This window comes from Petaurus breviceps, unplaced genomic scaffold (genome assembly GCF_028583685.1).
Source record: "Petaurus breviceps papuanus isolate PSGF00001 unplaced genomic scaffold, PetGlider_PUasm1.0 490, whole genome shotgun sequence".
NCBI lineage: Eukaryota > Metazoa > Chordata > Mammalia > Diprotodontia > Petauridae > Petaurus > Petaurus breviceps.
The window spans coordinates 5,728,556-5,751,961 of record NW_027186352.1 but is presented as its reverse complement, the minus strand read 5'-3'; the positions used below and the strand labels follow the sequence as shown (position 1 = coordinate 5,751,961).

At 53.2% G+C, this 23,406-nt stretch overlaps 1 protein-coding gene across 2 annotated transcripts in view; it reads left to right on the top strand.

The window, feature by feature from the left end:
- The window catches only part of MGMT (O-6-methylguanine-DNA methyltransferase), a 284,954-nt gene extending 262,371 nt beyond the window's left edge, over positions 1 to 22,583 (top strand). For both annotated transcript variants that reach the window (XM_069101710.1, XM_069101709.1), the window contains exons 4-5: positions 14,238 to 14,377; positions 21,663 to 22,583. In XM_069101710.1, the coding sequence (XP_068957811.1) occupies positions 14,238 to 14,377; positions 21,663 to 21,794 (272 nt within the window). In that variant the 3' untranslated portion in view covers positions 21,795 to 22,583. The remainder of the gene's footprint in view (positions 1 to 14,237; positions 14,378 to 21,662) is intronic.
- The last annotated feature ends 823 nt before the right edge of the window (positions 22,584 to 23,406 follow it).

Below are 23,406 nucleotides of genomic sequence, written 5' to 3'. Positions count from 1 at the left end.
TCATCTGTATCTAAAAGCCTTTTTATTAGGAAATGTGATTGTGTTTTAATATCCTTTACTTTTTCTGTTGATCATGTGCTGTTAACCCAACGTTTCCCTGGAACTGCAAGTTCACTGAAGAAGGCTCCCTCCAATGATGCCAGTTGCATCCCATCCATGCTTGTCTTTCATGTGCCCCTGAAAAAGGCCCTGGATGTGGCAATTAAGAGATCACTGTTAACTTTGGAGGGAGCATTCTTAGGGGCTGCCATGCTCATCTACCCTGGCTCCTGGATTACCTCACATAATAGCTCTTCTTCATATAAAAGGCTTCTCTGCCCTTCCTTTTCTGTTTTGCTGTGCCCTTTTTGAATAGCATAAACCCTTTCAAGGTCAAAACTTAGTCATGGGTCAGATCCCTCCACATCTCAGGGAAGTCTCTGATGAGATCAACTCACCTTCCCTGCATTATGATGTTTAGCTTCTGTTACTTTGAGCCACGACTCATGCATGGGTGTCTAAGCATCCCAATGTCATGGACTTATCCTGGGTTCTTTCTTTCATTTCTCTCTACTCCTTTTCGACCTACAATGTTGCCTGGTAGATCCAAGTCAATGCTTTTCTTCCTCCCTCTGTCCTCTTTTGATTTAAAATCCTTTGGATTGGCTTTTAAATACTACCCTTTCATAGTAGCTACTGTGCCTCTGCAGATGATTTTTTGAACCCAAATGTAGGGATTTGCATTTATCCCCATTAATTTTCATCCTGCCAATTCCAGCATTTCAGGATGTATGTGGTTCCAATTCTGTCACTCATTATAGTAGATACAAGATTGAAGGGCTGTAAAGCCAAGCATGCACACATTTCCAGGGGACTGCTGCTGTGAACAGCTTTCAAGGTTCTTATTACACAGTACAGTGAACTCTCTATTTATTCAGTAACAAATTAAGCAAAATATTCACAGAAATTGAAGTACAGCATTTACAATGTTATGGCTTAACAATTTATCACTAAAGTGGCCACATAGTTTTCACCAAAGTTGTCACATGGTTTTAAACAAAGTACATTCATTTAGTAATTCAATCATTCTTAAGGAGGCAAGCCTCCTTAATTAACACAAAGTACAGAGGTCAAAAGTTCCCCCCACCCCAGGTGACATTGTCTTAATCTCCTCCATCAAAAAATCAGTCCTCTTTCTTCTTAATTGGAGATTAGTTTCCAATTATCCTTAATTAGTAAGTCCTTAACTTAGTTATCCTTAAGGAGGCAAGTCTCCTTAATTGGCACAAAGTACAAAGGTCAAAGTCCTCCACCCCTAGTAAATCATGATCTTCTCAGTTTGCATTAAATACCCAAGGACAGGTCTTTTCATCTTGACTCAAGGCTGGCTCTCAGCTTCCACGGTCCCAACTTCTGCCCGAATCAAAGGCAGACAGCTCTCAGTTCTCTGTCCAGCTTCTTGCATAGTTCCTCACCCAGTTCCATTCCACCCTGAAGGTCACAGTCTCTGGTCCCTCTCAAGTCTTCACGGTTTCTGTTCCTGGGAAGACAAACCTTAACAAAGCCACAATAACATCCATTCACATTGCTGGAATCCTCATCAGTTCACTTTCTGCCTGTGAAATCAACTCAGACCCATCAACAAGGTCTGAGAACTCAACACAAATCATCAGTATAGTCCCAGGACCTCCGAAGTTGTCATCAAGACCCTCCTCCAGGATTTCTGTAAACATACAACAAGAAAATCCTCTTTCAGGGCTTCTGAACCAGCAGCAAGGTCCCAGAGCTTCTGTAACAACAGCACCGTCCTCTAACAGCAGACGAATATGACAAAGTACTGACAACACAGTCATGCCTCTTCCCAGGTCTCCTTTCTTCCCAGTCCTCAGTTCTCAGTTCTCTTCTCTCTCTCTATCAGTAGCAGCCCAGCCTCCAGAAGCTCACTCTAAGCAGTTGTGGCCTCTCTCAGCTTGGGCTTTTCCTTATATAGGGTATTAGCTCCTCCCTGCTCCACCCCTTCCGGTTATGTCAGCAAGTCCATCCCACTGTGAGATTCACAAGTTCTGGGTCTTAATACTTGACACAATTATGAACTTGAATAAATACCTGTTAGCTTGCCAATACAAGGGGATCTTCAGCTTCCATTACTGTTACAAAGGCATGGATTTGGGATGTTCATTTCAGTCCTTGATAAAAATGTTGGACAAAATAGGGTGAAGAACAGACACCTGAGCCATTCTTCCAAAGCCTTCCCACTAGGCTGACATCTTTGTTTAGTCAAGTGAGAGATAGTATGAGACCAGTGAGGATTCCATCCTCAATGCCCAGATGAGATGCATGGACATCCTAATCTCAAGATGTGGGGGGACTGAGAAGCAATGTGGGAGAAACTGCAGAGGAGGAATGAGTGGGATTTGAGCTTGAAAGCTGCGAAGGAAAAGGAAGAGTGATCCAAAGACCTTCAACTGTGACGCCTGTCAGGAAGGTGGTGCGTTTCACAGCATCCTAGGAAAGAAAGGACATTACAAAGCAGAGGATCAGTAATTCCTCTTTGGAGCATACTGAGGCGGAGCTGGTTGGGGAGCATCTGGGCATGAGCGGCCCATTCGTGCTGGTGGTGTGTGTCCAAGCACAGGAAGAATGTGGGAGCCAGCTTTCCATAGTGGGGGAGAGTTGAGAATGAGCAGAGTCACCAAGAGAAAAGTGTAGACATGCAGGGAAAAGATGGTTAAAGACAGAACATAGAGCCAATTAACCAGGGATAAGGGGAGGAAAGGGGGAAGAGATGATCAAAGAAGCACAAAGAAAAACAGTAAAGGGAGGAAAACCTATCAAGGGGTGGAGATGTCCAGCACTAGGGGAGGCCTGGGAAAGTCCTGGCTGGTCAGCCCACTGGCAGCATTCACAAAAGTATTTCTTGTAAAGGCAGATTGCAGTAGGATTGAAGGGGTAAATGGAGAAATGGGCCATCAGTGCATCTTTCCCTGGTCAGCCTGGTTATGTTCCAGGGCTGAGCACAGAAGTGCTGAGGAAGGGGTGGCAGTGGGGGCTGAGGGGCAGGGGGCTTCACCATGATTTTCCTTCTATTCACTAGCTCTGTGCAGGAGGATTATCCCTGCTTTATGGAGGAAGAAAGTGAGGCTTGACCTCCAGAGCTGAAGCAGGATTCACACCCAGGTCTTCTGCCCTCTCTGCACTGGACAGGATGCTGGGAGAAGCCTTCCCCCTCTCACCACCCAGCCCTAGGAAAGCCTGGCTACGGCCTCAGGACCGGAGAAGCCGAGAGGGCGTTCCCCGGCCATTCCTCTGGCCTCAGTTGTAGGGTGGCTCCTGTCACCCAGTGCATTTGAAAACAAATATGTCTGAGATCCCCATGTTTGGAATCTTAAAAAAAAACAAAAACAAACAACCCCATAATGCTGTGTTGTGCCTGACTGACAAGCCCCCCCAGCACTGATTGCTCAGTGTTTATTCTACAAAAAGCAACACACTACAGAAAATGGGGCTGAATGTGAGTATTTTGTAGATGAGCTGCCCCAACATCCCACCAGCCCCCAAATGGCATTTACCTGCTCAGACTTTCCAATTACTTCAGTCTTAATGGCGGTTGCCTTGCAGGGCCTTTGGGGGAGGTCGGTGCTCTCCATGGAGCTTTCTTAGCAGATGTGGACCCAGGTTGCTTGTTGAGGTAGGGAAAGGAGCTCTTTAAATGGGATACATGGGCACGTGTGTGAGTATGCACGTGTGCACGCACACATATACATACATACATGAGCATTGATTTTTATTCGTGGGCAGCGGGGCGCGGGGCGGTGTGTTTATTGTGACCATCATCTTCATGGTTCTCATGACATCAGAAGCTTCCTAGAAAACAGGGAAACCAGTGAGGAATTTTAGAATACAGCTTTTTTTTTTTACATCATTCCTTTTTAATTGATCTTGGATAGGCACTCAGTGAAGCTCTCCTGTTGATCCATCTGCCTCAGGTTCTCCTCGTTTCTGCCCTGCTACTTGGGGGGTTCTGGAGGTTGTAGCGAACGTGTTGGAGTAAATCCAATTATTTTCATTTAAGCAGCATCATATTTCATGGCTGCTATGTAATATGTATATATTGTACAGAGAGGATTGATTATTTACCAGCTGGCTATCGGCAGTCACGCATGTCAGAAGGAGGCACCGCTGATAGAAGGAGATTGGGAGTTTTCTGTTGGGTCATCTTCAGTGTAGTCATCTATATTTATCAAGTCCCCCTCGTGCAGTCCCCACTCACTCTGCTGCAGCCCAGGCTTCCCGGCCCTGGTTCATAGAGGAATGACCTGCTTAGACCAATCAGCATCAATCAGCGACTGTGGGAGGATGGGCAGCCTCCCTTCTGGCTTGAGAACGGCTCCGTCGTGGTGGGATGGTCCTTCCTTTGTGTCCTTTCCCTGTGTCTTTGACCATCTGGAAAACCGGGAGGGGCGTGCTGTGCCACTTTCCAGATGCCTCCTGGCAGGCTCTGAGCTTCCTGAGGGCAGAGACTCTGTGTGTCTGTGGGGTGTCTGTGGGTGGGTGTATTTGGAGAACTCAGGAGCGACTTCTTTGGCCGTCTCAGAAGGCATTGCCGCAGAGCCGGCCCCCAGCCGGGAACATGAGTGGAAATGAAGCCTCGAGGGGAAGGAGATGATGAGAGGCTCCCTGTGTCGTTTTTCGAGTCCATTGGAGACCTCTGAGGGCCCTGGAGAAGAGAATGTCTTAAGTGGCCCCCGGGGGCCCAAGGGCGCACTGATCCCCTTCTCACCAACTGGATCAGGCCAGTGTGTTTTGTTTTGTTTTTTAATGAAGAATGGGAAGGGGTTCCATTTTCTCTGGTGGATTTTCAGTTAAATGTTCTGATTTTGAAACAAATCAATGCAGGGCCATTATCTATCTGGTCAAATGACACTTGGGAAAATGTCTTAAGTCAGTTGACATTTTGTGTTTGCCCCTGAGTACTTTTGAGGAAGCAAAAGATAAACAAAAAGTTGAGTTTGCTTCTAAAATGAGGAAGGCCAGAGGCAGCAATGGGGTTTCCTGGGAAGTCCAGGCTGCCATCTTGTTCCCTCACGGGCCTGGGATGGATTTGTCTGCCACGCACTCAACACTCAAGGAATGCTTGTTGATTGACTTCATCCCTTTGCCTCAGTTTCCTCTTTTAAAAAATAATGGGATTGGACACAAGGACTTGAAGACTCTTCCTGTCCAGTCGAGAGATCACTCCTTTGCTGTACTACTACTACCACTACTACAACCACTACTAATACTACTACCACTACTACTACTACCACTGCTACTACTGCTACCACTACTACTACTACCACTGCTACTAATACTACCACTACTAATACTACTACTGCTACCACTACCACTACTACAACCACTACTAGTACTACCACTACTACTACTACTACTACTACTACTACTACCACTGCTACTACTGCTACCACTTCCACTATTACTCCTACTGATAATAACTAGCATTTATATAGTGCTTTAATATTTGCAAAACATTTTCCAAATATCCTGTCATTTGATCCTTACAGCAGCCCTGGAGGTAGGTACTGTTATCCCCATTTTACAGGGGAGGGAGCGGAGACTGAAAGTGAGTAAGTAATTTTCCTCACACTCACACAGCAAGGAAGTGTCTGAGGCAGGATTTGAACTCAGGCCTTTCTGACTCCAAGCACATGACCCCCTCTGCCTCCTGGTGCCTCTCATGACCCGCTCATGAGGCTCTCATTCCTGGCCGTCTCCTTCTTGCTTCCTTTGGTCCCAGGATTGCCAGCCTGAGCTCCTGAGGCATCTGCCCACACTGCGGGATCTGGGGGCTCACTTGGGCCGCTCCAGGCAGAGATCCAGGCTCCTCTGGGGTGTGTCCCACGCACACCCAGCTTGTTTTCTGCCCGGCCTGCACTTCTTGCCAGGAGCGGTGAGCGACCTGAATTTCCTGAGTGACCTCCCACCCCCTTCCGTGAGAGCTATGTCCTCTTTGTTGGCTTGTCCTGCTGTTTCCGACTTTGCTAATCACATCATCACCTGATTGGGACCGAGGGGGCTGGAAATGGGGCCGAGCCCGGCTTGGCAGCCGGTGAGCCTTCACTAGCTTCTAACAGTGTCTGCCCTGCTCCTCCCTCTTCCTTGTCCTCTGATCGCTTTGCCAAAGAAAGACAATTGCACATGATGAAAGCCCGAACGTTCGGGGCACAGTGCATGTCCGGGGCCCAGCAGGCCATCCGGTGGCCTTCCTGCCCTCCCCACCCCCAGGGCCTGTCTGCTTGGGGGACTTTCCCCTCCCATCCCTCTGCTCCATCAGCCCATCTCCCCACCCCAGGGGATCGTCAGCACCCAGCCTTCCTAGGACCGATGGCAGATAACAGGGAGGAAAAGCTCTTTGCATACCTTTGCTGGCTCTTAAATGGGAGCCCCTGTCCCTGAGAGCTTTGGCTCACTGGTCAAACGCTAGGGCTAGAGGGACCCCAGGTGGCCTTGCAGGCTGACTCCCACATTGTCCTTTTCTGGAACGGTGGTGGGAGTCACAGGCCCCACTTCTCCCACCTTTGCCTCTGAGTGGTTGTGCGTCTGAAGGACTTCTGTGGAGTTGATCAGTTTAACAGCAAAAGCCTGGCAGAGTAGAAACCCCTTGGGCCAGCTGGAGTCACGGAGGGTGTGGGGTTTCAGGGAGTTGTCTGAGGAAGCGCTTTTGCTAAGGCAATAGGGCTGGCGGGGGGATGATGCAGCTTTGCCCAAGTGCTGTTGCTGGTTTGCCCTGGAAGCTCAGGGTCTGCCAGGAAGAATCCACACATCCCTGCAGGGACCAAATCTGGGTGGCACACAGACAGAGGAAACAGACCCATCTTACAGAAGAGAGAGCGGAGGCCAAGAGAGCCTAAGTGGCCCAGCTCGTAAATGTCTGAGGCAGGGCTGGAAGTCAGGCCTCCCTGGCTCTCTCTCTGATGAATGCCGGAGATGTCTGGGAGCTGTCTGGGCTCCGGGCAGAACGCCGCCCCCCAGGCCCCAGAAGAGCAGGGCTGGTGCCGCGGGTGCCTCCAGAGCCTCTCAGGGTCACCCAGAAGGGAGCCTCTCTGCTGGTTCACCCAAAGACCCCGCCACACTCTGAGCAAGGCTTGGAGAAGAGGCGGTGGGCTGCAGGCTGGGCCCGGTGTCCTTGTGGAAGGCTCTCCCCGGGGGCTGAGATTTGAGCAGGGTTTGAGGGGTGGCTGAGCCATGAACAGAACAGGATGAAGAGATGAGTGTAAAGCACCTGGCATACAGTAGGCACTCCAGTAGGCACTTAAACCAGCAATCCCTCTAGAGAAGGAGGGTAGCTCATGGCCTCAGAGAGCCTGAGCCAGAGGGGACCTCAGAGACATCCAGTCCAGTCCCCTCATTTTATAGATGGGGAACTGGGACCCAGAAATTCAGTGTGGTTCAGTTATGGCTTAGTCACCTACTGTGTGCAGGGGAGCTTGCTAAGCCCTGAGGATACAAAAAGAGTCGAAAGACTCTCCCTGCCCTCAGGAAGCTATGGGGGAGACAGCAAGAAAAGAAATGTGCCCTATATGGGATGACCAGGACAGAATAACAGGCAAGACACTAAGATTAGTGCTCAGCCAAGGTCACTTCAGCAGATCAGCCGGTCAATCGAGCATTAATTAAGTGCCCAGTGTATGCGGGCTGAGTTCTGGGAGCATCCTTCCCCTGGGCAGCATCACTTTCAAGAGGCAGCCTATCCACCCCTAAGTGTGCTCATGATCAATTAAAGCCTTGTAGAAGGCGGTGCAGGAGGCAGGGGCCCAGCAGGCGGGGCCTCAGGTGGCAGGAGATGCCGGGGACACTGAAGGAAGAGAAGGACCCTGAGGTCCAGGCCCGAGTGCGGGGGAAGGAGCAGAGCCAGGAAGATGGACCGGCAGGCCAGGGCCAGGCTGGGAACGCTTTGGAAGCCTGAGAGGTGGCCAGGAGCCCTGAGGGGGGCTGACTGCTCAGATCTGCCTCCCACATCCCTTCCATGGCTGCCTAGAGAAAGATCTGAAGGAGGAACAGCCTCGGTCACTGGAACACAGATGGGAGAGCTGAGGCTGCGGAAGGAGGGACACCAGAAAGAGTGAGGGTGCCCTCAGGAGTCCTGGGAGAGTGTGCAAGAAGGGAAGAAGAGGAGTCCCCACTGGAAATGTCAGCTTTGAAATGGCCCTAGCAGTCAGTGGCAGGAGCCTGAGGAAGCTCGGGACAGAACTGAGGTTGGCGCCACTGACCAGGAGAGTCAGCTGCATGAAGGCAGTAATTAAACCCATGGGATCTGGTGAGGCTGCTGAGTGAGAGTGGAGAGAGAGGAGAGAGGAGGGCCCAGGCACGGCCTTGAGGGTCACCTGCAGTGAGGGGATATCTGGTGGCTGATGAGCCAGCGAAGGAAGCTCACTGGTGGTCTGGGATGTACGAGGAGAGCTGCCCATGGGTGATGGGTGGGTGGACAGACGGACGGAAGGGTGGGTGGACGGGCGGACAGACAGATGGACGGATGGGTGGACGGATGGGTGGACAGGAGGTGGGTGAGTAGGTGAATGGACAGATGAAAAATCATTCATTAAATACTTCCTATATTCCAAGCGTTATAAGCATCAAGGATGCAAATGTAAGCAAACTAGGTGGTTCCTGCCCTGCTAGAGCTTGCGTTTTAATGGAGAAAGGACACAAGGAGGCCCTGGGGTTGAGGGACAGAGGCCTGACTGTGCCCCTCCTTTTCCACCAGAGTCTGGAGCACAAAGCCGGCCTGAAGAGGCCCCTGGCTCCTGGCCACGGGGAGGGGTGCATAGTCACCTCAGTGATCGGTGACGCAGCCATGCAGTTCTCAGTTGGGGTGACATTGTACATCACACACGTGCACATTAATTTTTAGAAAGGCTGGCATTGAAGGACACCTCAAAGGCCCGCGCTGTGTCAATTGATGGTAGAATAAGCATTTTTATTTCCAAGTGAAGTCATGCTATCTGCTCAGTTACCGACATTGAAGGTACATCTGCACTGATAGGAGAAATAAAGCTCACCATCCAGCATATCTCCTGGTCAGTCCATATGCCCGGCTCTTGTGTGGGGAGGGGTCTCCGCACCCCCCAGGTGCTGCTACTCCTAAGTCTAAGTGTTACTTCCAAACCTTAGCAAAGACACCACCTCAAGCATTAAGATCAGTGAGAGAAGGGAGATGCTGCTAAAGCTCTTTGAGACAAGGGTCTGCATCTAAATCCCCTCAAGATACACCAGCCACGTTTCCCCTCCGAGGGTGGTGGTGCCTGGCAGTCTCATCCTCTGAAATGTTCTAGGCCTGGCAGCAGAAAATAGAGTGGCCTCGTGGAGCCCCTCAGCCTATTCCCTGGGAAGGTGCTTTAAGGAGGCATCTGGCGGCCCGGTGGGTCGAGCCCTGGGCCTTGGATCAGGAAGACCAGAGGCTCAGTGTGGCCCAAAGGTGGGGAGACAGCGTCAGCTCCCCCACCCCTGGAGCCAGCCGCGTTGGGAGTCCTGCCCATGATGGAAGTCAACATAGCCTGGCTCACCCCTTTCTTGAGGAAGCCCTTTTTCCCTTTGGGCGATCATGAATTCCTTTTCTGAATGTTCACTCTCCATCTCCCTGAAAATACATTCTAGACCCAGGATCAGAGTGAAGCTCCTGGGCCCACAGGTGGCCATCACCTTCCCTTCTCTATACTTGGACTTTGGGTCACTTGTCCTGAAACCCTGCAGCCTCCGTCCAGTTGTCCATGACCTTGAGCTCAGTGGCACGGCCCTTGAGTAGCCGGCCAGGGCCTGCTCTGCTACCATCTCCTCCCTTCTCTCGGGTCCCCACTCCCCACCAGTCCCTTTCTTGCCCTTGGCAGACCCAGTGTCTTCACATCGTCCCCTGACTCAGTGCCCCCGCACCAGGCCAGCCCTGTCCTTGGCCTTCCTCCCAGCTTCGGCCCCTTCAGACCAGCGCTCACCACCAGGAGACCACAGAGGAGGAGCTACAGGCTCTGAAGGAAGTTCCAAGACTTTGGGCCCCCAACGGTGCAGCCCTGCAGGGGACAGCGTGTATTTAGGGCTTGGCGGCAGACTCCTGGCCATGGAAAAGGGAGGGGACCTTGAGAGCCCTTAGACAGACTCACTGCCTGCGGGGCTAGACTGGCCCAGGAGGCCATCTAATCCCACATGGCCCACAGCACTGACCAGTGGGCCTCTAACGGCCCTTGAAGATTGCTAGTGACCGGAAGACCACGTCCTCTGGCGACTCCTGGCACTTTTGAGGCCTGGCGGTGAGGCGCTCTCTAAAGGCCATCTGTCATCGTTGCCCTGCGTACCCAAGGTCCCACCGATCTCAGCTCTTCCAGTGTCAGTGGTTCCATGGCTGTGAAATGTGGGCTCGCCTAGCCTACTTCACCCCTGCCGTGGCCAGCATCAGATGTGTAAGTAAGGCCCAGGCCACTTACAAGATTTGTGGTCTAAAGTAAATGCCTCATTCAGTCATGTCCAGTCATGTCTGATTCTCCCTGACCCCACTGGGGATTTTCTTGGCAGAGACATTGGAGGGGCTTGCCATTTCCTTCTCCAGCTCATCTTACAGCTGAGGAAACTGAGGCAAAGAGGGTGAAGTGACTCTCCCAGAGTCACGCAGTCAGGAAGCGTCTGAGGCAGGATTTGAACTAGGGTCTTTCTGCTTCCAGGTCTGGAACTCAGTCCACTGAGCCACCAAGCTGCCTGTGTCTGAGTATTGGAAATGGTCTCCACTGCTGGTGACTGGGTGTGGGCCTGGCCAAAGCCTGAGACTCTCCGTAGAGCTGCCCAAGAACATACCAGCGCCATGGAGAGAAGCAGCCCCGCTCAGGCCACCGGCCGTGCCGGCCCCTCCTGCCTTGGGGATGGTTGTGATGTCTGCCTTGCAGGCTCTGACGCTCCCATAGTGCTCCCCTGTGCCAGGCACCTTGCAGACATCCCACCTGACCCCCACAGCAGCCCTAGAGATAGGTGCTGCTAACACCACAGGCACACAGAGGCTAAGGGACTTGCCCAGGATCACACAGCTAGCAAGGGTCAGAGGCCAGACTTGAACTCAGGTTTTCTGGCTCCTGGCTCAATACTCCGTGCACTGTGGCACCACCTAAGGGAGTGCCGGCCAGGGGGAGGAGTTTTGTGCATGGCCTCAGCCAGCTCTGGGCTTGGACTCTTAGGAAAATGCAGGGGGGTAGCAGTAGAGAGGTGGTTGGTGGATGTGCCAGGAGCCTGCAGGCCCAGTCACCTCGGGGCCTTTCCTGGATGAAGGCTCAGCTGGCAGATGGGGACAAAGCTCATCCCTATCTTGGTTCCCTGGGGCTAGGGCCCTGTGCCTCTCCTGGAGGAGCGATGCAGGGGCCAGGCCAGGTTTCAGACGGTGAACGTCTGCGAGGGATTGCCCCAGCACACCATCACTGCTATTTGCTTTCCCTGGTGTGACCCTGGGAATCCCCTCTTCTCCCCATGCCCAGGGCAGCATCTGCTCCAAAACTTGGGATGTCAGAGAACCACCCAGTGCACCTGGGCTGTTCAGTGACTTGTCCAGGGTCTCAGGGCCAGCTGGTGTCCGAGGAGGAGCTTGACACTGGGCCTCCCGAGTCCAGAGCCTGAGTTATCCCCAGTGTGAGCATTCATTAAGCCCCTGCTGTGTGCCCAGGCATTCTGGGGATGCAGCAAAGGGAGCTGTCTCTGCTCTTAAGGAGTTAGGCCACCTCCCCCTTATTTTTAGACTGACCTGAGAAAACCCCAGGTAAAATGGGCGTCTGTGTGCGTGCAGACGGAAGCACAAGCAGCGCCTTCCAGACTCTTTCCATTCAGCGGATTTGCAACGCTGCCCCTGACTTTTCCTCTGACTTTTGTGGGCGTTTTCAGAGCTCTGATGACCCTCCTTTATTTTCTTTGCAAAAATTGATTTTGGTAACTAGTCTTATTGATAACATCCCCCTTTCCCCCCCCAAGATACCCTTGGAACAAAGATGCAGAGACAAGCCAGACACCCCTGCCCGTGGCCAGCGGCCTCCTGCCCTTCTCAGCCTGGGAAGGGTGTCTGGCTTCCTAGCCAGAGGCTGACTTCAGCAGCCCCCACTGACTGAGGCCGTCTGCCCCCTGCAGGGACTCTCAGTAGTGAAGGCCAGCTGCAGTCACGAGAGAATCGGGCTCATGGTCCATGTCTGAGCATGTGCGTGAGGGTTCATGGGTGCCTCTCCCGTTCAGAACTTCACAAAGCGGTGCCAGTCCCGCCTGGTGCTAGGCAGCCTCTCCTCCGAGGTCCGGCCACTTGGAAGTGGTTTCATCATCCTGGGGGGCGCTGCCTCTTAGAGCCCCGTTGGCTAGTCGATGCCTTTGCTCCCTACAGGGTGAAATTGAGTTTTCAGAGCAGTGGGCGTGGTGGCAGCCTCCCCTCCCGTATGGCCGTGGTCACTGGGCCTGCTCATGGTGGCTTCCGTGTTGCCAAGCAGGTTTGCTCGACGCCACGCTCTTCAAGGGCCCTTAATTGTGTTGTTGTATGGCCTTTCCCGCACTCCAGAATTTGGCCGCCACTCTCCCGAGCAGCCTGATGGCCGGGCTCTCCAGCGATGGTGCTGGAACCCATCCATTTCCACACAGACTCCATTTTATTTCTGCAGATTTTGTGAAGTTTCAGGGCTCCCTTTTCCTGCTGGGTCTAACCTGCCTCCTCCTCTCCCTCTGCCAAGAGATACACCAACAAAACCAGCGGGCAGTGGGAGCCCGCGAGTTGGCATCCATCCCTGGCTAGCATGGGCATGACTTTCCCATTGTCCCAGCTTTGGGTGGCGGCTGTTTTTTCCCCAGGACAGAAATTCCCCGAAACCTCTGAGTGTAGGAAGTTGGGAGCTACCTCGCTCACCCCACAATCATCACAAGAATCATCATAAGTAACAATTTGATTTCAAATGAGCCTTTCGGAGAAAAGCAGGGTAAACAGTATCTGTTTGCCTAAGGAAACCCTCCCAGCAATCAGCCCGCACACAACTGCTGTGCTAATGAACCCTCTCTGTAATGTGCTTTCTCCAGTTAAATTGATTCATGAATTTTGAAGAGAACATTATCTAATGAATTTTCTTTGAATAGAAAGCAATTAAAAGGACAAATCAGTCTGATTAACCCCCCAGTCACCCTCCTGCCACAAATGGTGTACAGTTGGAAATTATATCATAAAAACTAGAGCAGATTCCTGTCTGGTGCCCTCTCCTAATCCATGGAAATGGATGAACAACAAAGTTAATTTCTTTGATGACCCTGTTCTCATATCACCTGGATTATGCTGATGTTTAATTTGCTTAATGTTATAATAAAGACTAAACAGATTTTTTTTTCCAGGGAAGTGATTAGCGTTCTCTCCAGTTAAGAAGTGATTTTTATTATTGAAGGTACATACAGTGGGGTCCTTCCCTATCGGAACACAGCCCTCCTCTTTGTGAGTTTGGTACCAAGTGAAAGAGGTGCCAGCATGGCCACGGCCCAGGGAGCCAGGCCTGGGCCTCCCTGTCCCTGTGGGTGGCCAGCCACTCTGCAGCCCCACCTCATGCCTTGAGAAGGAGGCTGGGGTGGGGGGGTGTCTCTCCTCTGTGAACTCAGTGCCTGCTGGGGGGGGGGAACGGGTTATACATTCATGTATTCACTAATTTAGCCAAATGAAGAGCAAATGCAATTTAATGTGGTTAGTCAATTAAAATGGGAATAAAGTGATTTTATTTTGGCAGGCTTGTTCATTAAAGATGCCCGTAGCCAAGGTCATAGCCAGTACCCATGTTCTTAGAGCACCTCAGTTCTGAGCAGTCACTCAGGGGGTCTCCACTCTCCCATGGACAGCCAGGGTGGCCCCAGCTCAGGGGCTTCTTCCCCTCCGTGTCCCAGCTGAAGTTTGAAATTCACTGGCAACGCAGAAGGTTCAGAAATAGGCATGAGAGACAGTTTTTTGTCTGCCCGTTCATTGGACTTGGCGCTAATTGACACATGCCAGCCTAATAGTGCAGCCCGCTCTGGAGCCACACCTGGCGTAGGAGCAGGAAGCCTCTTTTTGTCTGCAGGGGCCACGATGGACAGGGGGCTCTGCCGGGAATCCTCCTCACATGATTCTTCTCACCTCGCTTGGTGACAAGATGGTGGCCGGGACATGGCAGAGCGGAGAGTGTTGGCAGCTGTTTCTAATGCTGTCATTGGAGCTGCTGGATGGAATGACCTCACTGTCCATCTTTCTCTTTCAGACTCTTTCAGAAGACAGGTCCTGTGGAAGCTGATGACGGCAGTGAAATTGGGAGACACCGTTTCCTACCAGCAGTTGGCAGCCCTGGTGGGCAAGAGCAGAGCGGCCAGAGCCGTCGGGGGAGCCATGAGGGACAACCCGGTAAGGACGCGTCCAGCTGCGGACGATGGCGGCGAGGGGCCTGGGGACTTGTGGGGGCTCCGTCCTCAGCCTTCATCCGTCCAATGCTCTCAAGGGCTTTCTCTTCTGCCCTGGTCAGCTCAGAAGGTGCCTGTCTGTCTGTCTGTGAATCCCCTGTAGGGACTGTATCCCGGCTCCTGGCCCTCTGGGATACCTCCTATCATGGTGGGGGTGAGGACTGGCTCTGATTCCTCCCAACCAGTCAGGCACTTAGCCTGTCTTTATTAGGCACCGGGGATAAAAGGACAAAGAATAATTATCAGCCAGTGTTTCCACAGTGCTTTCCACTCAGCAGAGCCCTGGACACGTTCTCTCACTTTTCCGCATCCCAGCCCTGGGAGGTGGGCCCTTCTCTTAGTCCCATTTCACAGATGAGGAGACTGAAGCACAGAAAAGCGAAGCCACTTGTCTGAGACAGGGTTTGAACCAGAGCTTCCTGACACCAAGCCAGTGCCCTGTGCACCCTGTGCCACCCAGCCTCCTGGCAGTGAGTCTGCACTGGAATAGGGGAGCCAGCAGGCACATCTGAAAACATCCTGCAGAAAAAGTCAGTGAGCACATGCAGACCCCAAGCAGTTACTTGTGTCTGTGCAGACATGTAGACGTGTGTGTTTGGCCTCAAGCACAGTGACACCCAGACGTGTGCATGTATGCAGGCCGCGTCGAGCACGCCGCAGCTGGACCCGACAGGGCCCCTTCCCGGTGGCTGGCTGGTAAATGCCTTATTCCAAGGCAGAGAGCCTCCATGGATGCACATCCTAGGGATGGGGCTGGAGAAGACTCCAAGTGCCACCTGGCTCAGGGCGCGTCTCTTGCACAGGGCCCAAGTCCGGCCTAGGAAATGTGGGGCTTGTCCCAGCCAGCAGGTGACCTCCCAGTGAAATAGGAAAGCCCTGCTCCCATTGGGCAGCGAGGGGACCCCATCGCATACTGAAGGCTGTTCCCTAAAGCTAGAAAGAAGTCTGTAGAACAAGATAAAACTGCACCATCGTTTCAGGGAGAGCAAATGCCCTGGTCCTGTGACAGGAGAGGAAATCACTAAAATCAGACACCTTTAAAAAAAAAAAAAAGGCTGCCACGTGCACGCTCTCTGTGTTCGGAGCTGTTCTCATCCCTTCTCACGGGAAAGAAGGCAGCGTTTCCCCTGCTACCCGTGGCTGCTGCTGCTTGGGGTGCTGAGCTCCCATGCGCCCATTTCTGGGAGATGGCACTTACATAGCTGTTTGCACACAAATGATCCTTTGAGCAGCCTCTCCCGTAGGGCTGCATCACCTTCATACACCCTCTCATCTAGCGGAAGCCTCTCTGCCACATTATCAGATACAACCTGTGGTATTGGCAGAGTCCTACACACAGCCCTTTGTGAAGATGGCTGCCACAGGCACACAGGCAGGCTTTGTGTCTGCACCTGTTGTATCCTGCTTGGAAGGCACCTGTGATGGTATTAGGAGAAGTGATGTGTGAGTGGCAAGGCGGCCTCGGACCATGTACACTCAGGAAGCTCTGATAGGCTGGCAGATTTTGGAGGGGTCCAGCCACCTTCTTTGGCAGAGGGCGTCATCTGCCGCTGTCCGGGTACTGACCTGCAGAGGGTGGTAGCTTACATGTGGTGCCTGACCCTCCTGAGGCTTCCCAAGGCCGGCCACAACTGGACCTTTCAGCTTTGGATCCCTGGGGATAGTCCTACTGTGGGTGGCCTCTGGGTAAATTAGACGAGCTTCCATTGCGTTTAAATCTGAAAGGGTTATCCTGGGTCCCATATTGCAGCCACTGCCCATCCCTTTTTAATAAATAGTCTATCTTCATTTTTTAAGAATGTATTTATTTCTTTTTTGGTCAGTCAGAGCTTCTCTGCAGGACCCCCACAGTGTCTGCACTCTGATTGTTCCAGGGACTTGTGCAGAGACGTGGATTGTGCTGCACGCACAGTCACGCTGCCCAAATTAAGCCCCTACTGTGGGTGAGGCCTCTGTTCCCATCCCTCCTTCTACTGGCTATTCCGCAATCAGTCAGTCTAACTCTGGGGAGCCTGACACCCAATAGGAGCTGAGTGCTAGTTGTTAAACACTGGAAGGACAAAGGCAGAGACAGCCCCAGCTCTCTCGAGGGTCTCCCATCTCACTGAGGGGATGACAGACAAACAACTGTGTCCTGACCACAGAGAAGTAGGAGGGAGGGGAGGTGGCCGGTCGAGAAGGGGAGCGATCTGGACTCCTGCAGCCATAGCCGACTCTGACGGGGGGTCTCACACCGAAACATCAGCCTCATTCACATTCCATTCAGAACTAGAAAGGTGAAAGCTCCATTCAGCAGACATTTGGGGTCCCAACTCTGTTTGGAAGTGGCTGCACAGGCCCATTGGTTCCTGGAGGTCCAGGACTGAGGGATAGTTCATGGATAGAGAGGCAAGACCCCTCCACAGAGGCGTGTGCTTAGGGCAACAGAGAGCACAAGTCAGAGGGCTGGGAGAAGATGTGCCAGGGGAGAGGCCCAGAAGCCTTCTTGCAGGAGGCAGTGGGCTGGTCCTGGAGGGAAGGCAGGCCTGGTGCTCACACCTTGGGGAGGGTCCTTTCTTCTGTCCCCTTGGAATCTGTCTTTCCCATGTGCAGAGGCCAGCCAGCTAGGGCGGGGGCTCTCTGCAGATTCCTTTTTTGTTGGGCTCCTTTACATAAATCATACAGTGACCTTCAGCTTTATGGTGGAGAACGTGCCAGCAGCCACTGAGGCCAACACTGGGATGGCTCACGTTTAGCAAGAAAGTCTTCAAGTAGTCTGCTGTGATAGAGTTTGTTTGTGAGGCCTGTGGGCCTCCATGAGTACCCATAAAGTTCAATTTAAAATCTCATTAGAATAGGAGAGGAAGACCAGAAAGGAGGCCCTCCTGGGATCCAGGAACGTTGGGCCATCACACAAGAAGGTGTCTTCGGGGATCCGGCTCCCATTAGTACAGGTGCGCTCATGCCAGCATGTGGTGGCCACACCGGAGCCCAGGCAATGATCCCACCTAAGCTGAGGACACAGTCAGCCAGAACTCCCAGAGCGGAGGTGGAGGCTGCATCAGGCTGCCTGGGGCTGGGCTGCTCTCCTCAGGTGACTGTCGGCAAAGTCGAGATCATGCTGGCTCCTTTTCCGGTGTCTGATGCTTTGTTCCCCATTTCTCCGAAGTCCATTTTCAGAGGCAGGGAAGGGCAGCAGGACAGGCAGTTGAGGCAGACACTGGGAGGCTGGAAGTCGGGTGGCTTTTTTGTTGGAAGGGAAGTTGGGTGGCTTTTTTTGAGTGTCCATTTTTGTCCCTTCCCTTCTGCACTCAGTGACCCGTTATGGACATTCTGGTGGCCAGCCCCGCTCTCATCTGCTTCCTGCCACTCCGTCCTCGGCCAGCATAGGGTCAGAGCCGTCCAGAGGCCATCCATCAGTCCGGCAGCGAGGCTCCTCCCCACCTTTTTCTAAACAAATGCATTCTCCAGGAGTGGGTTTATTTCGGGGCTCCCCGTGAGCGCTGATGGCCACCCGGGCTCCTTCTGCCCGGCTCCTGGTCGGCAGGCGGCTGCTGATAAAGATTTAGCATCGTGTTCTAGGTGTCAGGGCTGTCAGTTCTGCTGAGCCGTCTGAGCAGAAGGAAAAACGCCCAGGGAGTTATTGATCACAGCGTCTCAGTGTCACTGGTTCACCAGGATTTAGGTATTGATGAGGCTGCGAGCTCCCCACAAGCTCCTTCCCTTGTGGGCTGCTACCCAGAAGAAGGAATGCAAAGTTGGAGAAAATATTCAGCCTGTGCAGCAATCGGAGGGGCTCCGCCATTGCCCAAAAAGCCCTTCGTGTTACGTCTGTTAGAGACAAATCTGTGGGTTTGGGAGTTCCCTGGCACTTGAGGGCAGGGCTGTGTGAGGCCTGGATCCGCGCCCTGGGCGGCTCCGGCTGCACGGCAGGAGGGTCTCAGTGGGGCCATTCTTGGGTGCTCATGAAGTGACTCGTTGATGCGAGGCAGGCGTGAGAGGAAAGGACCGGGCCTCGTTTGGAAACGGCCTCAGGACCCCTTAAGCGTCAGCAGGTGTCATTTGAATAGCTGTCAAGCTGACATCACAATGAGCCCGAAGAGGAGCGGCCATGGTCCATACCTCTCCTCAGGTGCCGGCTGTGGAGAGCTTGGGAAAGCTCAGCCCCCTCCCCTTCTGGGGATGCTGCCCCCAGCTTCCCCTGCAGGGATGTTTGCTGGCTCCTGGCGGGGGACGGCTTTTAAAGAACGGCCTGCTAGAGGAGTCTGAAGAAAGAGCGGGGTGGCCCCCATCTTGTACCTAATCCCGTGAAAGACAAACGCCTGTCGTGGGCTCTGTCCAGATCGCCAGCTTCGGGCCTCCCGCCATGGTGGCTGCCCTCTCTCGACTTCTCCCTTCCACGAGGAGGCCCCAGAATGAATACCGCACAGTGCTGGGAGGCAGCGGCTCATTCTCCCTCGAACATGGAACATCGCACATCGCAGGCACCATGGGGACCACCACTCAGAACCATGGAATTCTGCATTCCTTGTCATCTGATAGCTTTTCACACAAAATTTGGGGAAAGTTTCTTTTTACTCGGAGGTCATTCATGGTCTACAAATTAAAGTAGAAGATGGAGCGTGTGTGGAGCGCCATCAGGCTGCACCCGGGTCAGGGAGGCTGTTTGGACAACCACATGGGCTCTGCACAGTGGGCTGGCTGTGAGATCTGGACAGGCAAGAAGTCGCTTAGACCTTCTCTGCCTCGCTTCCCTTCTCCAGAAAATGAGGGCATCGCATCCGACGGCCTCTTCCAGCTGCAGAGTCTAAGGTCCTCTGATCTTGGAAATGGTACCGCGATGCCCCCAGCAAGCTGTCCCCATGGTCTGCCTGCACCTGTGCCCAGAACTTGCTGTATCACAGTTCTGTGAGTCAGAAATGCTCCCTCCACAGAGTCCCTTGAAATGCAGCAAAGTTCCCTCCAGTTGGGACAGACACCAGCCCGTCCTTGAACCTTCAGCCCTATTATATGTAGCATGGTACCTAGCATACAGGAGGCGCTTAATAAATAATCATTTCTGGAGTTCCGTGCACATGTGACCTCGTGTGATCCTCACAATAATCCTGGGATGTTGGTGTTATTACTATCCCCATTTTACAGATGTGGAAACTGAGGCTGAGATTAAGGGGCTTGCTGAGGATCAGGCAGAATTTGAACCCAGGATTTTCAGACTCTGAATGCAGTCCTTTATTTACCACATTACTTTGGTATCACTGAGTCATCATAAAGGCATTTTCATTCATCCACTTATAGTCAGTGCTGTGATGGGGCACCAGGCCTGTCCAGTGCTGAGGCTGAGGGGGCATGGGGGGGGCCCCCCAGTGTGGGTCCACAAGGAGTCTCAGAACCATTTGTCCATCAGAGGGTTTCCCACTCCACCCATGCCCAGCCACAGAAGAGCGGTAAGAGAAAGAGCGGCCAACATTCTTATGGCCCTTGAATGGATGGAGGCCCACCTTTGGTGCATCTCTGGGGATGAACCAAGCCTGCAGGGCCAGGCGGTCTGCAGTGATCCATCGGGGCCTTTCTTTTCTTTTCCTTGTTTCTGGATAGGCTATGGAACCCTAAATAAATATACTGGAGAACTTCTTTATAGTGATCACTCATGGTTTCCTCATTGTTAAGGTGAGAGTTAGAACCCTGATCTCTGAGATTCCTTCCAGTTCTTTGTGGTCTGAAAAGCCCTCGGGGCTTAAGCCGCCTGCCACGTTGTCCCACACTTGAGGCTCAGGTGGGCTTTGCCAGGATTTCGTGACTCATGATTTTAAGTCAGAATCCTCTGCTGTTGGTAGGGGAGTGGCCGCAAGAGCCCAGTCAGGAGACCACCACTTCCGGGCTGACCCAGAGCTGGTCCATGCTCTTCCCCGGGTCTCTCCTTGCTGAGCAGGGACCGCAGAGACCCCTCCCACCCAACTTGGCAATTCTGTGGCTTCTCAGATCATAGATTTAGAATGGGGAGGGAAAGATGTAGACAAAGACCCCTGATGGAGTCCCGAGTGTTTGTGGCTTGCCCAGGGTCCTAGAGATGGGAGGTATGGAACCAGTAGCTACAGAATTAACCCTGTGGACTCTAAGGCCCTTTGAGCCTTAGCTTTCCCAGAGGAATCTGGAGGCTTTTTCCCCTTAGTGGCACAGTTTTCCTAATGAAAAGTTTGGCCTCTTCAAAAAACCAAGAGGAGATGGCCCTTGCCCTCTCAGAGGAGGAGAAGGCACCAGCCTGGGGGGTCTGAGGGACTCGTGACTGGTCCTGGGTTGGCGCTGAGTCCCTGGGTGACCGGACGCCCCTCACTCATCGAGTCTCTGCTTCCTTGGCAGAAGGATGAGGGGATGGCCCTTGATTCTCTCTGCTCTCTGGGGTTTGCAAAGCCCTTTCCAGACAGTCACACCCTGGACTGATACAGCAGACTTCAGGGTGGGGTCAGGGTTTGGGAGCGATAGTGAAACATGGCAGACAGCCTGGCCTCGAACCCATAGCCATCGGAACATCCCCATTGGCGCCTGTTCATGCCCTCGGCCTCTGTGCCCTTCTCAGAGTCATGTTTCTAAAGATATGTAAGAGAAGGCAGAAGATCAGAGAGGGCCGTTTACACCAAAATCGCCATCCAGACAGGGTGACAGACCCCTGAGGGAAGAGCCCCCATCTTAAAACAAGGCCTGCCTCCCTGGCCCCCCGGGCACTCTCAGCTTGGTTCCTCAGTGGCGAGATTTTGACCACTTCTGGTCCCGCCAGGGGAGAGAAGCCACAGTCCAGGCTTTGGCCCTCACTGAACCCAGGGAAGGCAAAAGGGAGCCCTCCTCCTCGGAGGCTGACCTGAGGCCCTCCCTTTCCTCGTCTCCCTGGGATGGTAGCATGACCTGGGATAGCAGAGACCTCCCTAGGAGGGGGTCCCAAAGAGGGAAGGGACGGGAGGTGGGTGTGTAGGTCGGTCTAGGCCTTTGAGCCTTCCTGATTCCAGCCGGAGCTCATGTCGTCATCCCATAGGCCAAAGCTGGGCATGCCTCTCCCTCTAGACCCCCTCAGTGCCCATGTTCCTGACTTGCAGAAGTCATCAGAGTGCCTCAAAATCTGTCCCTGGGGCCCAGTGTCCCGGCCATCCTCACACCTCCCTGCTCTGTCAGTTGGCTGCAGAACTTGTGTGACCTCTGCCTCTCCTCCATGGCACCATCACTGACCCCCAAGCAGTGAACTGTCTCTCTCTCTCTTCCAGGTCCCAATCATCATTCCATGCCACCGCGTGATCTGTAGCAGCGGGAAAATTGGCAACTACACCGGAGGAGTGGGCGTGAAGGAGTGGCTTCTGAGCCATGAGAAGCGCTGGAAAGAAAAGTGGGCCGAGTAATGTGGCCCAGCCCAGGGCTTCTACCCCCAGGCCCAGCACAAAATGCACATACCCACAGGCAGAATTTAATATGGGGGGAGGGGGGAGGGATACATGTTTGAGGGTTTGGATGCAGTGTCCATGGGCCCTGGGCCAGGATGGGGTGGTACCCTAGGTTAAACACGCAGGCTGGCTCCCAGGGGACCCCACCACTGCCCCCTTCCTGGCAGAGTGAGTCTAGCCACCGGCGCCTGGCATCACTGCCTGTATTTTCTTCCCATCTCCAGTCCTGTTTTTGTTCTATTTTTAATGATCATTAAAGCAAGGATAAGGGAGTAGGAGGGGCCCAGTGTGAGGGTTGCCCTGGCCCCTAGAAGGAAGCACCTGGCTCACCAGGGGGGCAACAGAAGCTGCCACACAGGCCCCTGGTTCCTGCTGCCCCTCGTGTTTGTGCAGGCTGGAAAGCTGTCCCTGTGCCAGGAGCGCTGCCCGAGATTCCCCTGCTTTCTTTGAGGTTTGAGCTGTGGAAACAGTGTTTTCCATAAACAGCTCCCAGTGCCACCCCTTCCTTTGCCACCCTTCAGGAGGAAATCACCAGTGAATCACCGCCTCCCGGCTCCCGGAGGTGCTGAAACAATAGTCATCAATGGCTTTGCTTGTCTTCCCATGGCCACAAGCAGCCCTGAAAGTCCTCCTGTGTGAGTGTGGGGGCAGCAGGGGGTGCTGGGTGCTCACTTGCTCTTGCTAATGTCTGTCATGTCTGAGGTGTTCAGGGTTCCACTTTCTGAGAAATAAAGTTTTAGGGCCAGCTTTGCCTTGTGTCTTCTGTTGGGTTTTGAGTGTGTCTCACTGTAGGCAGCAGGTCAGGGAAACAGAGGCAGCTCTCCAGGTTCTCCCCCGGGCCCCTGGACACTCTCTGCTCTGAGGGGCGGAAGCCGCTGAGGTCGGTGACACTAACTGCCGTTCTTGGCCTGGGAGGGGAAGATGGGCACAGAGAGGCTGATTGCTTTCTCTGCTGGGCTTTCCCAAAGGGGAGATCTCTCCAGATGTTTGCTGCCAGCCACCCTTGGTTAACGTGCTGTCATTTTAACTTTGTGATTAGCTGGGTAGGGAAAGTGCAAGGGCTCTGTACCTGCACCTGTTTCTGTAAATAACATCACACACAAGATAGATGGAGAAAGTAAGCTGGGCCCTGCTGGGCCCCCTCCAGCTGCAGCTTTGGTCAAGGTTTCTGGTGACCGTGTGACCTGCAGTCCAAGCCTCAAGGAGCTGATCTGCATCCCCAGGATGCCAAGACAGCACAGTGGCCTCCCAGCGTGGACAGTGTGGGTGGTTCTGTCTGGGACAGCAGGGCACACTTGTACCATCACTCCTGTGGGTCCATTTTCTGAACCCTTCCCCCAAGTGCTGGCACCGCCTTCATCCCTCCCAAAATAAAATGCCAGCCTCCTCGCATCACCCGCTGGCCTTGGCCTCTGCTCTATTACCCCTCTGCATTTGCCCAGCCAAGCTCCCAGGGGTGGAGGTGGAGAAGGATGCCGAAGTTCTTGCCTGAGAAGCCAGAAAGTAAGCCAGTGGGCAGCCTCTGCCTGTGTGCACTGCACCTCACTAGAGGGGTGGGCATTTTTGCCCT